At 42.3% G+C, this 15,229-nt stretch overlaps 1 protein-coding gene across 1 annotated transcript in view; it reads right to left on the bottom strand.

Annotated features, from left to right (window-relative positions):
• The window catches only part of Ndc1 (Nuclear division cycle 1), a 41,632-nt gene that overhangs the window by 8,265 nt on the left and 18,138 nt on the right, over nt 1-15,229 (bottom strand). The window contains exons 11-14 of the mRNA XM_084577502.1: nt 14,878-15,006; nt 6,663-6,725; nt 951-1,024; nt 83-197 (exon numbers count right to left, since the gene is read on the bottom strand). Of these exons, the coding sequence (XP_084433628.1) occupies nt 83-197; nt 951-1,024; nt 6,663-6,725; nt 14,878-15,006 (381 nt within the window). The remainder of the gene's footprint in view (nt 1-82; nt 198-950; nt 1,025-6,662; nt 6,726-14,877; nt 15,007-15,229) is intronic.

The raw sequence follows: 15,229 nt of genomic DNA, 5'->3' as shown, positions 1-15,229 counted from the left end.
CTGCATTACTCTTGTCATAACAGATGTCAGTGTTATGTGCTTAGAGGGTGTTCTTCCAAGTGGCCAGGCAGAAGAGACAAACCTTCAATGGCCCAGATGAGGGGCTGGCAGTCGGCAAACAGCAGCCTGCTTTTGACGTCGGGCAGCTCTGAGATGAAGTGCAAGATCAGAGGCTTGTTCTTCAGTGCAGCCAACACCTGTGCCCGTACATTAGACAGCAATCAACATTCATAACTATGGGAGTGTCCACCTATCGACATCGCTGCTGCCGTATCTTAAATGAGCCCTGAAATGCTTTTTATAGGCCATGAGGAATTCCAGCTAGGCTCAGCGCAAAAGTGCCCCCCATTCCCACTTACATCTTTTGTCTTCAAGCCTTGCAGGTAGGCCCAGCATACTACCATAAATAGAGCTACAAAGGTCAGCTTCACAATATAGGTGCAACAAAAATTTTTCAAATGTGGATACACATCGAAATGTGAAATTTCGAAGCTTTCAGCGATGAACAAAAAGAAAATGAAAGCATAAATTTCAACTCCAATAACCAAGACAACAAGCAGGAAGGCATAAGGCATACCTTCCTGGTTTCTAATTAACTTCGTAATATTAATCTCACACAGTGTAAAAGACACTGCTTTCCCGTTTCTTACAGTGCGTGTACATTTTATGCAATCATGTTTGTGTCTGTTGATTAGCCTGTTTGCATTTATGCGCAATTTTTATGCTGTTTAAACATGAGCCAAATAGTAGACTGTGCAAAAAAACAAACTGTTAGTCTGTGTTCTGTTTTTGATACCCTGCTAAGTGTTTCGTGTCCCATCTATGCTGCAGCTTTCAGTATCGACAGACCGCTTGAGAGAACACATGGAGATGTAGTGCAAAAAACTCCTCAAACCTAGTGCAAGAAACAATCAAAAACAAAAGTATGCACCTAGTCGCTCACAACCTACCCGGTTCACCCGTGACAACTTCTGGGGCGCAGGCTCCGGTGACGGTGCAGGATGTACCACATAAGCAGGAGTGGCTGAAAAACAAGTGTGAGGAGATAGGACTGTCACAGTCACCTAAGAAAAGGCAAAATTTGTGGCCTTGTCTGCAAAACTGCAGCACTAAATCTCAGCAAGTGATGTAATAATAATAAATTGGTTCACAGGAAGGGAAAGGCGCAGTATCTGTCACACTTGTTTCTGTGGACACCTGAACCCCGCCACAGTGGAAGGGAGAAAGGTGGGAGTGAAAGTGGAAAGAGAGAAAGAGAAGCTGTACGAAGTAATTTCGAGTAATTTCGACCCACCTGGGGATCTTAAACGTGCGCTGACATCGCACAGCACACAGACACCTCTTCGTTTTGCCTCCATCGAAATATCAAGTGATGCAGCAAAAAGAAGATTCTTTCCAAGTGCAAGGTGTCGAGATATGTGCAGGCTACTGCAGATCAAATACAGGGCACTAAGTGAAAGCAAGCAAGCTAAACAAAATGTGGGAAACTTCAGATTGGTACGACAATTATGTTGCACATAAAGGAAATAGGAAATCATTAAAGAGACGAAAAGTGATGTAGCAAAATGAAGATTCCAAGTGCAAGGTGTCGAGAAATGTGCAGGCTACTGCACATCAAATACAGGGCACTAAGTGAAAGCAAGCAAGCTAAACAAAGCCTACCAAACTTCAAGCAAGCAGTTGGTATTACATTTATTTTGCACATAAAGAAAATACGAAATCATTAAAGGGACAAAACAGCCATTTATTAAGTCGTCCTTCCAGCTCATTCACAAAATTCACGTGCCAGCGGAGACCTGCGATATGAAGGTAGTTAAATGGGTCCACCCACATATAGGGGAAATAGTATTCGTGTCAAAATAGCACACTGATTCTCTCATAAGAGCGGAACAATAGGTCCCCTTCAAGATATTAGATGTAATTCAGAACATTACACATCAGCATATCCAATTCTTGACCCTTTCAAGCATCTTTTTTTTTTTTTTTTTCATCGAAAACAGTTTTCTGTAAAAATAGTAGAGCTCAGAAAAAATAGTTGTCTAGTACAAAACATCAGAAATTAGTTATTACATACATGAGAAAGAGTTTGTGCAATGAGTTATAATTATTGAAAATAGCCACACCATTACGCAGGGTTTGTCAGTCAGGTAAACTGGCAAAAAACAGAGGAATCAGTTTGTTCAGTGAACCACCTTAGACTTCAAATCATAGAAAGAAGTGAATTTCTCTTGTGGGAAAATCCACACACACAAAAATTGCGGTGACATGGTACCCCACTCACTTTCCTGCTAAATAGTATTGCCTCCATTCAGTATAGTGCACACAAAAACGCTTTATTTGCGACAAAAAGGACGCTGACCTCCCCTGAAAGAAACACACCTGTCCTTGACAATGCAGATTTTTAAAAGAAGTCTGAGAGTTTGTTTTATGTAAAACTGTGCATAAAGTGCCTTGAAGTATTAAAGTAGAGGTGAAGCCCTAATCTTCAACTGCCCTAGAGGAAACCGGAATACTATACTAACTACCTGAACAGACAACTTTGTTATCTCCAGGTGAACAACTTGTGTCTTTTGATGTAACCACAGTTTACGTCTAAAAGAAATGTGTCTTCGCAGTGATGGTTGCTCATAGAGTAATTCTGCACACTTGGCTGTTATGCATCACAACTGTGCAAGCATTCTTAGTGACTTCCACCCAGCACTTGCCCACACAATGAGCGTCAACTCTTTTAGGTGCTAAACAGATTGACCTGGCTTATCACAGCAAGCACTGAAGAGATCGCAAATGCCTCAAGACACGTTAAGCACATAAGTGTGGAACATCTACAGCACAGCGGCTGCAGTGGGACCCTGCAGATGTTATCGAAATTTGGCCACACCTCACTGCATTTGGCAGCTTGCAATGCAATCCGACTATGCTGACGAATCAGGAGCTTAGAGGCTGCTGTTTATGAAGAGCCACAGCCACAGTGGGATACGCAGATGAAAGCACCAAAACAAAAAGTGCCAGGAGCAACACTGTGCACACAGTGCTTTATGAAGTGCCTTTCCCCAGGCTGCCACCAGGTCTTTTGTGCCTGTCATTTGCTTAAAATATGAAGTTTATGGATCATAATAGGTGAGAATTTGACACGGTTAGAGCAGCCACAGTAAGAATAGCACACAAGCATACACATGCCACAGCTTCACACGTTCCCCCCTACCCACCCCCTAACACTGCTCCCTTCAACTGATTGACAGCTGCTTCAGCAGACGTACAGCCTTCAAAGGACCCTCTGTCAAGCAGAATCATCATAGATGTCAATCGACAGTAATGATTACGAGAGCTACAGAGGCTTGCAAACTCTAAAAAAGAATGCTGCACTTGAAAAAAATGAATTAGAGAAAGAATGCTGAGACTTATTAATAAACTTCCGCTATGTCCCTTTCACTATGCAATGTATATGGCTACTTTGCTTCCAGGCTAACACATTTCTTTCTTCCTTTTCTTCAGTCCTATGAAAAAAAGCAAGACAGGGTGTAATAATTTATCTATCAAGGTTACAGCTGGCTGGCAATTAGATGAGAATGCAGGAAATGCGATCCCCACAAAGTGTTGTCACTTGATCCTTCCCGAGATTCAAAAGGAAAATCGGCTTAGTTGGAAATCCCAGTCTATTCAAGATCCCAATTCATTTGAGAATTTTTTGACGCCCTCAAACTTGCAAGGCTAATTGCACAGGTCAATTCAACTAGTTAGCATGTTGATTATTACACAACTCGGCCCTGGTTGTGGCTTGCAAATTCCCTATGTGGGCAAATGCCATGCAGGTTCACCGCCACTGCTCATCTCAAAATAACACAAATATGCTTTTAGTGGTCCCAAAGTTTACCATGTAGGTTTTACTGCAGCATTCGCGCAGCGGAGCGGTAAAGTGCAGCAAATGGCACGGTAAGAAACTCTGATTAAATCGAAACCCAAGACCAAGCACAGCACTAGACAGCGTATCTATCATTGAAATCTGATACTCCATGTTTCATCACGCTCACAGCGGCAAGCTAAATTTATGGTGGTCTGAGTCGGCGAGCAGCAGCAAAGTTCACCAACTGCTGCAGTTCATCACTGGGTATGCACGAAAAGTCATGCAGATACTCAATGATATGTTCCCAGTCCATACGATTCCCCGTTTAATACACTCAAAACTGCGGGCAGGAAATATCTCCCATAGGATTACACTATTTTCCTCCTGGTTAATATGTTCCCGGGAAACACGATTTCCCGGTTACTGCATTCGAAATTCCGACAAATTGTGGCCGTATCACATGTTTTGCGATCAACAGGGCATGTGCTAACGAGCGCTCACGACATTAAAAACTGATCAGTGCTCATCCGCCACAGTTGCTTTTCTGCAGTGCATAGGTGCAAAGGGACGAAGCATCAACAAAGGACTACGAGCCAACATATGAGGTGCCCATTCACTGCAGAAACACGACTTCATGAGGAGAAACGCACTGACTTCTTTGCGGTGCCTTAGGGGCTTAGAGGTAAACCATTATTTTTTACAACTATATTCACTTGCATGAGAGACGTCCAGATCTGGGGGACGCAGCATGAGCAAAAACGCAGTGGCTGTAAGCTATTGCGATGGCTTCTCCACATACCACAGGTGTAAGGGGCGAAGCATCTGGAAGCAACCAAGAAAGCGATACCTGCTCGCAATTGCCTTCTAAGAACCTGATTTATTAATAAATGTCTTCCACACTCAAGAAAACGCAAATATGGACTGAATTCTGCAACAGCTAGAAAAGGAGCTTTTCGTACTTGATGTCCATATGTTAATTTATACTTTTATGCAGTGCAAGTCTCCATTCTAAATGCAAGCGTGCCTCATTCAACAGTTAAATTTTTCAAAATAAGGCAGTTCGGATAATATCGCACTTTTTAAGAAACTTATCAACGAGGTTTTTGCCATCCACAGTGGTTCCTGTGGCAAAGGTTGCACCGATATGGGTCGCACCAGGCCTCGTGTTATCGTCACTGCGCAAGACATTAATTTCGGTGCACTTTGGTGTAGTTTTACATGACAGCACACACAGCTCGTTCAGTTGAAAAGGCTGTGCCGTCACCTTAGCTCAGAATTGAGAAAAACAAGTTGGAAAAAATTTTCCCATGATTTCAAATCAAAAACATGATGCAATTGCTCGTTGTGGAGAGTTCAGGGTGACATCATACCATTTTGCTTACCATTTAGCATCCATCTGCTAATAAAGTTAGAGGCTAGTTTGCGACAGGGATTCAAACCGACGACACATGTACTTCCAATTGTATGGCATTAACTGTAGGTATACGTGTCCATTGAGAAGCGAGACAAATATTGCGTATTTCCTTTCCTCAAAAACCACACCATCTAAAGATGATTAGCACTTTGAAAAACTCTGAGCTTGTCTCTAAATGCCAAACCTTCAAGCAAAACTATGCCGGAGTTTTCTCACGTCTTAATAAGCTTAAGTTGAGTTAACCCTCAGCTAATTTTATGCGATGTTACTGCTGTGACATGGCACCGTGCCAACCGCTGCCAAACGTGTCGGACAAACATGCACGCCACTGCATCAACTCTTTGGCAATGCCAATGCATCTTCCAATATTTTCAATCATTTTAATCATGATGGAGCAACAAACCTTTATAGGCACAGGAGTGGAAGCTGTGCATTTGCCTTTCAACTCTTTTGTTTTTTTACTTTTGCCAGTAGTCTACCCCTACTGACTAGTATCATCACAGTTTCATATAGTATCAGGATAGAAAAATTATTCCTCAAACTATTTTACAGTGTCCCTAATATTGTTGCAGGATCATGCCTTCGGGTCACAACACTTCACATTGCACTAGGGCTGTTTAAAGTCAGCTGCTGGCCTCTTCAAAGTGTAGCAAGTCTAACATGCGCAGACTTCCTTTAACACACCGAAGGCAAAACTAGAGCAACCACAACTAACTATACAACAACTGCAGCAAAATCCAATAGCACGGTGTGTTGATCTAAGAAAACATTGCTACAACTTCTGTCACTAAATAAAAGGTTTCAGCTACAGCTCACAAGATTTCGCACTTGAAGACGCAGTAAGAAATGCACCATGAAGCAGCAGAATTAATAACTCCTGTGTGCAGCTCCCCTTGAAGATCACCTGCCACCTGCCCCGGCCAGAGCCATGATCGCAAATTTTTTATTCATAACGCCAATGCTGGTGCCCGATTTTCTGGACAACAGGAGCTTTAACACAACCACATTAAAATTTCAACATGTCCAGAGAACTGTGGTACAAAAAAGCATCGATTGCAAGAACAGCAGGTGGTAAATTAAAATTTTTTTGATTGAAAGTATATTTAGAAAAGGGTTTAGATCAATAATTCTGGCTCAGCATCAGCAATCTTAAAAAATTCTACCCGAAAAATGTAGATAGGCATATTTTTACATACATTAGTTAATTGAGACTCCATGCATGCAACCTTTACTGTTCAAACTCAATTCAATGTTCTTTAACTTGACAATGATGAATCAGCATCCCCTTTCGGGCAGAGTACCACCTTCTTAGCCCATACAAGAGCAATTCTAACTTATGCCAAGGGTACAAGCGGCGCCACTGCATAAAGAGCAAGATGCAGACTTGGTAGCAGACCCACTGCTTACCTTGTGTGGTGGTTGCCGCCAGTTTCCGCATTCGTAGATAGGAATCCGCAAGTGTCTGGGAGGCTGCATCAGTCCAGTCACCCAAATGACACAGTCAACATAGGGCAGTGACATCTGAGTCTAGTCAATGCTAGGGGCCCAATTAATTTCAATCCTCATTCTATTAGAATCAACAACAGCAGATGCATAACACTTGCCAGCCTTCACTGTTGTCAAGAGGTCCGAGAGAGACGTGCTATGTTTGCAACAGCACTTGATCACTTATAATACCTTGATATGTGTCAGTCACAGCCCAAACATATTCAAAAGTGTAGCTCTGGCTCCTCTATGTTTTGATATAAAAGTCCAGTATAAAAGACAACAGCCTGTTGTTGTGCCTAACTACAACCATCGGACATAACTATTACAGGAAGTTACTTGGCAGGTTATCTATCTTCAAGAAGATACAAGCAAAGTCAATTTTCAATAATTCAAACTCAAGGAAGCCTGAAATTTTGGCTCAATTACATAAAATTTGAACGAGGGGGGAACTTTTATTAAGCAGCACACGACATTGATGAGAATGAAGTATTTTATACTATGTGAGCGGACTGGAAGTTTGTACAAATGAGACTCCAATCAATAATCCGTCACAGGTTGTCAGGCCAAGATGGCCATCAATGATAAAAACTGGCCCACCCAAGAGAAGTTAGAAACAATTCCAAGAGGCACAGGCTAATGTACAGGACAATGCTAAATGTGCTGACTCCTTTCTTTTTGAAACAGCCAGTTAGATACTCTTATATGTGGCCAACACATCTTACCTTGTGGCACACCTCACGTGACAGTGTATGTGCACGGAGTTTGATTTCTTTCAGTCCACAAAGAGTGGCATTGACACACTGCTTTAACCATGTGGCTGGAAGACAATACCTTCTTAACTTTAAGCACCCTAAACTTCACAGTTTTCCTTAAAAAGCTTCCAGCCTGCATATTTTGACAATAGTTAATGTAGTGTGATGCTCCAATGTAGCCGAAGTACATTCTAATCCAGACTAAATGTACCCTCTGCGTACACCTACTTTCGTGGCTACAGCAGCAGTTTGAAAGCTTTTTCTTTGAAGAGATCAAAATAAGCAGTGCTATAGTATCAACATGTGATGGACATGTTGAGTGAGTAGGTACATCTAAATGCTTATGAGCTGCAGAATAAAGCATGGACACAGCGAGAAAGCACAGCCCCTTACTGACTAGTAAACTGAGATAAGCAGAGCTGATGAACTATACAGATTGCACATGTAGAAACACAGCAGACCCCTCTGCCCTACATATTGAACACAGCACAATGGAACAGATCAGCAGTGTACTGTGTACGACTTCGTACTGTCGAATGCGTTACTAAGGTTCAATGCATCCTGTCTTGCCCATTCCAAATTTCAGTGCCCAGTTTCAAAGGTGCAGTCTGCATCCTACCAAAAAGCTTCCTGGTTGCATTCCTTGCCCAATGAAAGCACACTACAGACAATCCAAGATACATTGAATGCAAAAGGGATCATGAAAGACATGAAGAAAACACGACAATCGGGTAAGCTCGTCAATAACCTGGAAGCAGTTATGCAATGCACCCGCACTGGCGACATAGTTCTTCTAACAAAGCGCTGCCTGCCTATGTATGGCAGGAGACCGATGGAAAGACGTTGCTACACCTTTTTGCTTAGCAGAAAAGACGCTGAGGAACAATGCCCTTGCCAATTATAAGTGGCGTAACCTTGCAGCCAGTGCCCTGTAAATGAGTCTCTCATTAAACATTAAAAGTGAGCTAGGGTCAGTGCATGCAATGCTGTTGGCAACAATCTGAGCGAAGCATTACAGGCAAGGACCACCACCAGGTTCTGTTCGGTCAGGTTGGCTTCATCGTTGGTGTGTTGGGGTTTTTGGCACATAAGTGCTATCATGCACCAAGAACAAGGTTGTCTGTCTTTACTTTTTGAATGTGATTAATCCATTTTTAAATTGTTATAGCTTGTTAAGGATCATTGCTTCTTTTAGGAACCTGAAAATGTGAGAAATTTCAACAATTGCATCTTCTCCCAAAAGCAGTCCGAGATGAAAAGGGTGTAAAATGGTGCAAAATATTTTAATTTCTATAGTTTAGTGCATGAGAGTAGAATGTGATCTGCTGTTAGTTCACCTCCACACCCTTCACATAAAGGTTTGTCTTCCTTTTTAAGAATAAAGCCATGTGTTAGGTGCCTGTGCCCGATGCAAAGCCGACATAAAATGACTTAACAAAGCGTTTTTGGTGACTGCACGATGCCCATTCTTCAATGACTGGTTTGACAAAGTGTAATTTATTGCTTATTTCATTGTTCCATGAAACCTGCCATTTTGATCTCAGTTTTCCCTTTATCAGCTTCATAACATCTCTATGTGGCATGCTGACTAATTGTACTTCATCATTACAGGCTACTGCGGCACATGTGCCAGCCTCTCTCGTTGCTGCGGATTCTGAAATGGCTAGGTAACCAGCAAAACTTAATTGACTGCCCCTGTGTTTCTGCAGCTATTACATTATGTATTATGTCTCCGATTATTGGTTCTATAGCATTTCTGTGATGCAGTGCTGTGATTAGGCTCAGAGAATCTGTATAAGTGATGCTGTTTCCAATACTCTTCTGTAATATTTCTTCTACAGCCACAGAAATGGCATGACACTCAGCTGTGAAAACCGATGAACACTCAGGCAACCGTACCACTTTCTCCCATTTACCTTGTATTACAGCACTTCCAGTGTAATGCGCTGCTTAAGAACCATCTGTATAGAATTCTGTATATTATTTGTATTTTTCATTTAGTGCCAAAAACTCTTGTACTATGTGTTCGTGCGGTGTTTGTTTCTTTTAAAAGTGGGTTAATGTGAAGTCGCACACAGAGGGAAAATGGTACCAGGGTGGCAGTGGGCTTGGTTTCCAGGCAATATTTGGAAATTAATCCAGTATGTTTAAATCCTGGCATGCCTCTTCAAAACGGAGGATTAGGGGTTTGATTGCTCGGGGTTTGTTGTTAAAGAGGGTTCTAGATAGGCAGCTTGTGACTATCGGGTGACATGGGTGTTTCGGTAAGGATCTTATTTTCAGTACATATGCACATGTAAGCATTGTTCTCCGGTCTTTAAGGGGTGGTTCATTTATTTTAAATTAAAGGCTTTTTATTGAAGATGTCCTATATACGCCAGTTGAGAGGCGCAATCCCATGTTGTGCACTGGATCCAAGCATTTGAGATATGATCTCGCTGAACCATACACAATGCTTCCATAATCTAGGGTAGAGCGTATTATAGACCGATAAATATGTAGAAGGCATGTCCTGTTGGATCCCCAGTGTTTTCTTGACAATATGTTAAGTATGTTTAATGATTGAGGGCATCTTTTTGAGGGCATTTATGTGGGATAAAAATGTCAACTTTTTATCAAAGGTAATTCCCAGAAATTTATGTTCATTTTTTAACGGTAGTACGGTTTTCTTTAAGTGTAGGGCTGGGGCAGTATGCAAGCCTCATTTTAGGGTGAACAGAACAGCTACTGATTTCTGTGGAGAGAATTGAAATCCATTTTTATCTGCCCATGTGGCTAGTCTATTTATGGTTAGTTGTACTTGCCATTCACACGTGGTTATGTTAGAGGACGTACATGCAATCTGCAGATCATCAACATAAAGCGAGTACATAATGAATTTCGGGATTTCTCTGGTTATTGAATTAAGTTTTACAACAAACAAAGTAGTACTTAAAATGCATCCTTGGGGAACTCCGTTCTCTTGAATAAAGCTCCTCGAAAGGGTTGGGCCTAGGCATACTTTAAATGAACGGTTTGATAGAAAATCATTTAAACAGTTTAATATCCGGCTTCGAAAACCTAGATCTGCTAGGTCCCATAAAATGTCAAATCTCCAGGTTGTGTCATATGCTTTTCCCATGTCTAAGAAGACGGCCAGACAGTGTTGTTTATGTATAAATGCTTCTCGGACAGCATTTTCAAGTCTAAGAAGATGGTCTGTTGTTGAGCGCACTTTTTTAAAACCACTCTGATGAATGTTTAGAAGTTTACGTGATTCTAAAATAAAGGTTAACCGAATGTTCAAAACACTTTCAAAAGATTTAGCAAGGCAACTCGTGAGGGCTATAGGCCAATAGCTATTAGGGGAGTTTGGCGGCTTTCCGGGTTTGAGAAATGGGACTATAACAGCTGTTTTCCAAGCTTCTGGTAGTTTTCCTGACATAAATATTTTGTTAAAGAATTTTAAAAGTGCATGTACAGCAGGATCGGAAAGATGGGCCAGAATTTCATAATGTATTCTGTCGGGCCCTGGGGCAGTTTATTTTCCGGCAGACAGTACTCCATGGACAATAATTTGGCTGTTATAAGGTTCATTTGTGCAACCAGTTATTGAAAGTCTGTATTTTTCAGCAATGTTTTTGTGTTTTAGAAATGACTGTGTAGTGGGAAGAACTAGAAACTGCAGCAAAGTGTCCGCCTAATATGTTTGCTTGTTCCTGTAGGGTTGTTTGCATACCTGGTGCTGTTAAAAAAGGAAATGTAAATGGTGAGAAGCTGCCATTTAGGTTCTGCACCTGCCCCCACATTTTTATCGATGTAGTTTTTATAGACAATACATAACTTTTCCATGAGTTTTTCTCGGCATTTCTCCGGATGTATCTTGGTTTTGCCTTTGCTTTCTTGAAATGTATTAAGTTGTCATAAGTTGGGTACCTCCTGAAAATTCCCCACTCTTTATTTTGCTTCTTTTTTGCTTCCCTACATTCTTTAGAATACCAAACTTTGTGGTTGCACCATACTATTCCAGAAGATTGAGGTATGGTGGCTTCTGCTGCAGCAAGAATACAATTTGCGACTTTCTCGTTCAGTTCATCAATGCCAAAATCCTCTGAATATATTTCACGCAAATTAACTTTTTCTTTAAAAGTTTCCCAATCTGCCAAATGCAGCTTCCAACATTGTGGTTTCGGTGGAATGACAGGAGGTGATGATGATAAATTAATAAAAATGGCAAGTGATTCCTCCCGTATGGGTTATCTAAAACATTCCATGTAAAATCGGTAAAAACAGATGGTGAATAGAGAAAGGTCTAAAACGCTCATTTTCCCGGATGATGCAGAGCAGTATGGAGGTTTACCGGAATTCAGCAAACAAACGTTATTAGAAAGTATGAGCTCCTCCAAAATTTCACCTCTGCTGTCCGTCTTTTCACTACCCCAAAAATGAGAATGCGCGTTAAAATCCCCAACTACCAAGTATGGTTCTGGTAGTTGGCTTAAGAGGTCTTCTAATTCTTGCAAAGTTATTCTGAGATGTAGTGGTAAGTATATAGTGCATACTGTAATGGTCTTATATGTGAGGAGGGTGGCTGCTACAGCTGCAAATCTGGTTTTCAATTTGACTTCATGAGCTGCGATGCCTTTTTGCACGATTATAGCTACTCCTCCTGAGAGCCTGTTTGTCTGCTGTCGGTCATGGTGGAAGAAATTGTATATTTTCAGTACACTAGTATGCTTCGGGCCTAAGTTTGTTTCCTGCAAGCACAGGGCTACAGGGGAAAACGATGCTAAAATGTCTTTAATGTCTGGTAAATTATTTAACATTCCTCTGCAATTCCAACGAATTAGGAATGCCATTTTTCAAATGAAAGAACAAATTAGGTTAATTAAGGCCCTGTGATTCGGGCCTTATCTTTTTTTTTTTTGCGCGATCCAAGGAGTTTCACAGTCTCTGCGACGGCAAAGAGCTGCCTTGAGTTGTGTCCATTGCATCATCAGACGCTGGACGTAGGTGCATGCTGCACGTGGGCATTTTCATTTGACCTCGCCCTGTGGGCAGAGGTCTTGGGGCCCGCAGACCCTGAAGGCCGCGTGGGCTGCTTTGAGAGTAGTGGCGCAGCAAGAGCTGCTTCCACTTGGGGCAAAGTCTATTTTCGTGGTTAGAGAGAACTTCTTTGCAGTTTCAACGCATTTTTTAGCTTCTTTTAAAGATATGTTTTCTGTTCTCTTTAATGTAATTATTTCTCTTCCATGATGGACAGGACCTAGAGTACGCAGGGTGTTCCCCTCCACAGTTCGTGCAGTATGGTGCTGCTGTACATAACTCAGAAGTGTGTTTTTTTGCAGAGCATTTAGTAGCACAGGTTTGCTGACCGCAACAACATTGGGATCCGTGGCCAAATCTCTGGCACTTGAAGCAATTTCGAGGGTTCGGTACATATAGACGCACTGTTATCTTTGCATATCCTGCAGAAATAGATTCAGGAAGCGTGGAACAGGTGAATGTCAGGACAAGATGCTTGGTTGGTTTCTTTGTTTTTTTGTTTTTTTTTCTTATTTTGATCCTCTGGACTTTCATCCCGTTTTGGTCAGCAAGTCCATCCTGCATTTCTTCTTCGGTGAGTTCCATGAAATCAATACCAGAGATCACTCCGTGGACTGTATTTAGTGACCTATGGGGTGTAATGGATACTTGAATGTCCCCAAATGACTTGATGTTTGGAAGTTTCAACACTTGGTTTTTGTCATTTAGCTCTAGGAGCAAGTCACCACTAGCAAGTTTCGTGGCCTTGTAATAGGAGCCGAAGACATCTTTGAGGCACTTTGCAACAATGAATGGGGAAATCTTTTTTGCTTGTTTTTCTAGCACTTCACTGTGAATAATGTGGTATTTCGGGAATACCTTTTGTTTTGGAGCAAAACTCGGCAGTCACATCGGCCCACCCTCGTCTCGAAGGGCGATCATGTTTGGAAAACAAAGGAGCCATAAAGAAAATATTCTGTTCGGCCACGGTGGCAGCCACCCACCACAGAGCCCAACTAGGGGATGAGACAAGAACTTCGATATTAGCCATGCCTACGACAGCCGTTCACCGCGACTATAACCATATATGGCAGAACTCAGGGTAGTTTTGCCACACGAGGTTAACCTTCGTTGCCAGGAAGAAGGAAAAAACCAAGAAGAAAGGAGAAGACAGGACAGTTTTAAGAAAGGAGATAAGAAAGTAAAAGACTGAGGGGAGGACAGGAAAAGGCGACTGCCGATTTCCTCCGGGTGGGTCAGCCCGGAGGTGCCGTCTACATGAAGCTGGGGCCAAAGTGGTGCATTGCTTCTGCCGAGGGGCCTTAAAGGTCCGAACACTCGGCATCGGCTCAACCACCAGGATCTTCTTTTCCCCGGACACGGCGATGCCACGCACGGCTAAGCGTGGGTGCTTGGGGTCCGTGGTGTCGAACAGAACACGTAAACAACTGCTTTAACAGGTGCCCCCTGTGGGGTGTCTTCATCGTGTGACAAGCGGTGCTGATGGTAACTTTTGCGTTTGTAGGGGACCTAAGACCACCATGAAGCACTAGCTAGCACTGCAAACAGGTGTCCAAGACCGCACACACTACGCAACTTGTAAAGGCGTGGTGAAATGTTTGATGAATCAAATATTCCTCCAGATGAGAGCTCAGTAAACATGACATTGGTGGTTTTTGGTTCCCAAATCGAGGCACAAATGATTACAAGTCTGCTTCATGTGTGACTGAAGCAGGTAAGTACCAAAGTAGAACTTACTATACCGGACAAAATTTAGCCCAATGCACAAGCTTCATGCACAGTTTCACTTCAAATGAGCAAAAGGACCTAGCCAAGAAATTCGCTAAGGTAATTACAATAAAAATGCACAATACTATGCAAACTGCAATGTGACATTCGAATGCAATGCCCCTGCATTAAGATGCTTGGTCACAGAACACCAGATTCTGTGCAACGACACTTCTGGTGCATCGCATTCTTTTTTTTCTTCTTTCTTTTTTTTTTATCTAGTGCTCAACCGACATCCACAAAAGTGACTATGACACGAGCAAAATGGGCAAAACATTCAGGTGCAGAAGATGCATAAGGATAATGCTAAAAAAAAACAAGGAAATGACTCCCTCTGAGGTGTGAATTAAGAGGGAAGAGGAAAGAGGTAAAAAATTATTGGGGACATTTAAGCTCTACCTTTAAGGGTATGTATGACACAACAGCATAAACCCCCGCTTTAACCAAACACGGCCATGTCAGCTACCACCTGCCAGCGCCATGCTCGTGATTTTTCGCTCACAACGACTACGCCGACAACGACGCCAGCGCCAAATTTTCTGGTGAACGGAGCCTTTAACATTGCTGCACTAAAAAGTGCCAATGCTCACCCTCAGGTGTGGTGGTCAAAGGCCTTGCTGCTGGTGCTGGGGTCTCCAACTGCAGCAAGGCTTGAGTGAATTGGCTCACCAATTCCAGGCACGCTCCACAGAGGGCACCCCAATTTAGTGCGCGGCAGCCTGCAACCAAAAGAAAATTGGATCCTCAACACTGACTCCCCAACACCAATTGCCTAAAAAACCGAGTGTGGTAGAAGACACTAGTGAAACAGTTACTCTGAACAGTTATTCTGGAATCCCTCTCTCCTTCTCACAGTGTGGGAAAGATTCGAAGCACAATAAGTATACAGTCAAACCCACTTATAGCAATACCGGTTTTAACAATATATCAGATATAACAATG

The sequence above is a fragment of the Amblyomma maculatum genome, chromosome 8, assembly GCF_055883805.1.
Source record: "Amblyomma maculatum isolate TAMU_Amacu chromosome 8, ASM5588380v1, whole genome shotgun sequence".
NCBI lineage: Eukaryota > Metazoa > Arthropoda > Arachnida > Ixodida > Ixodidae > Amblyomma > Amblyomma maculatum.
The sequence above is the reverse complement of the archived record's forward strand: the minus strand, read 5'-3'. Positions and strand labels throughout refer to the sequence as shown.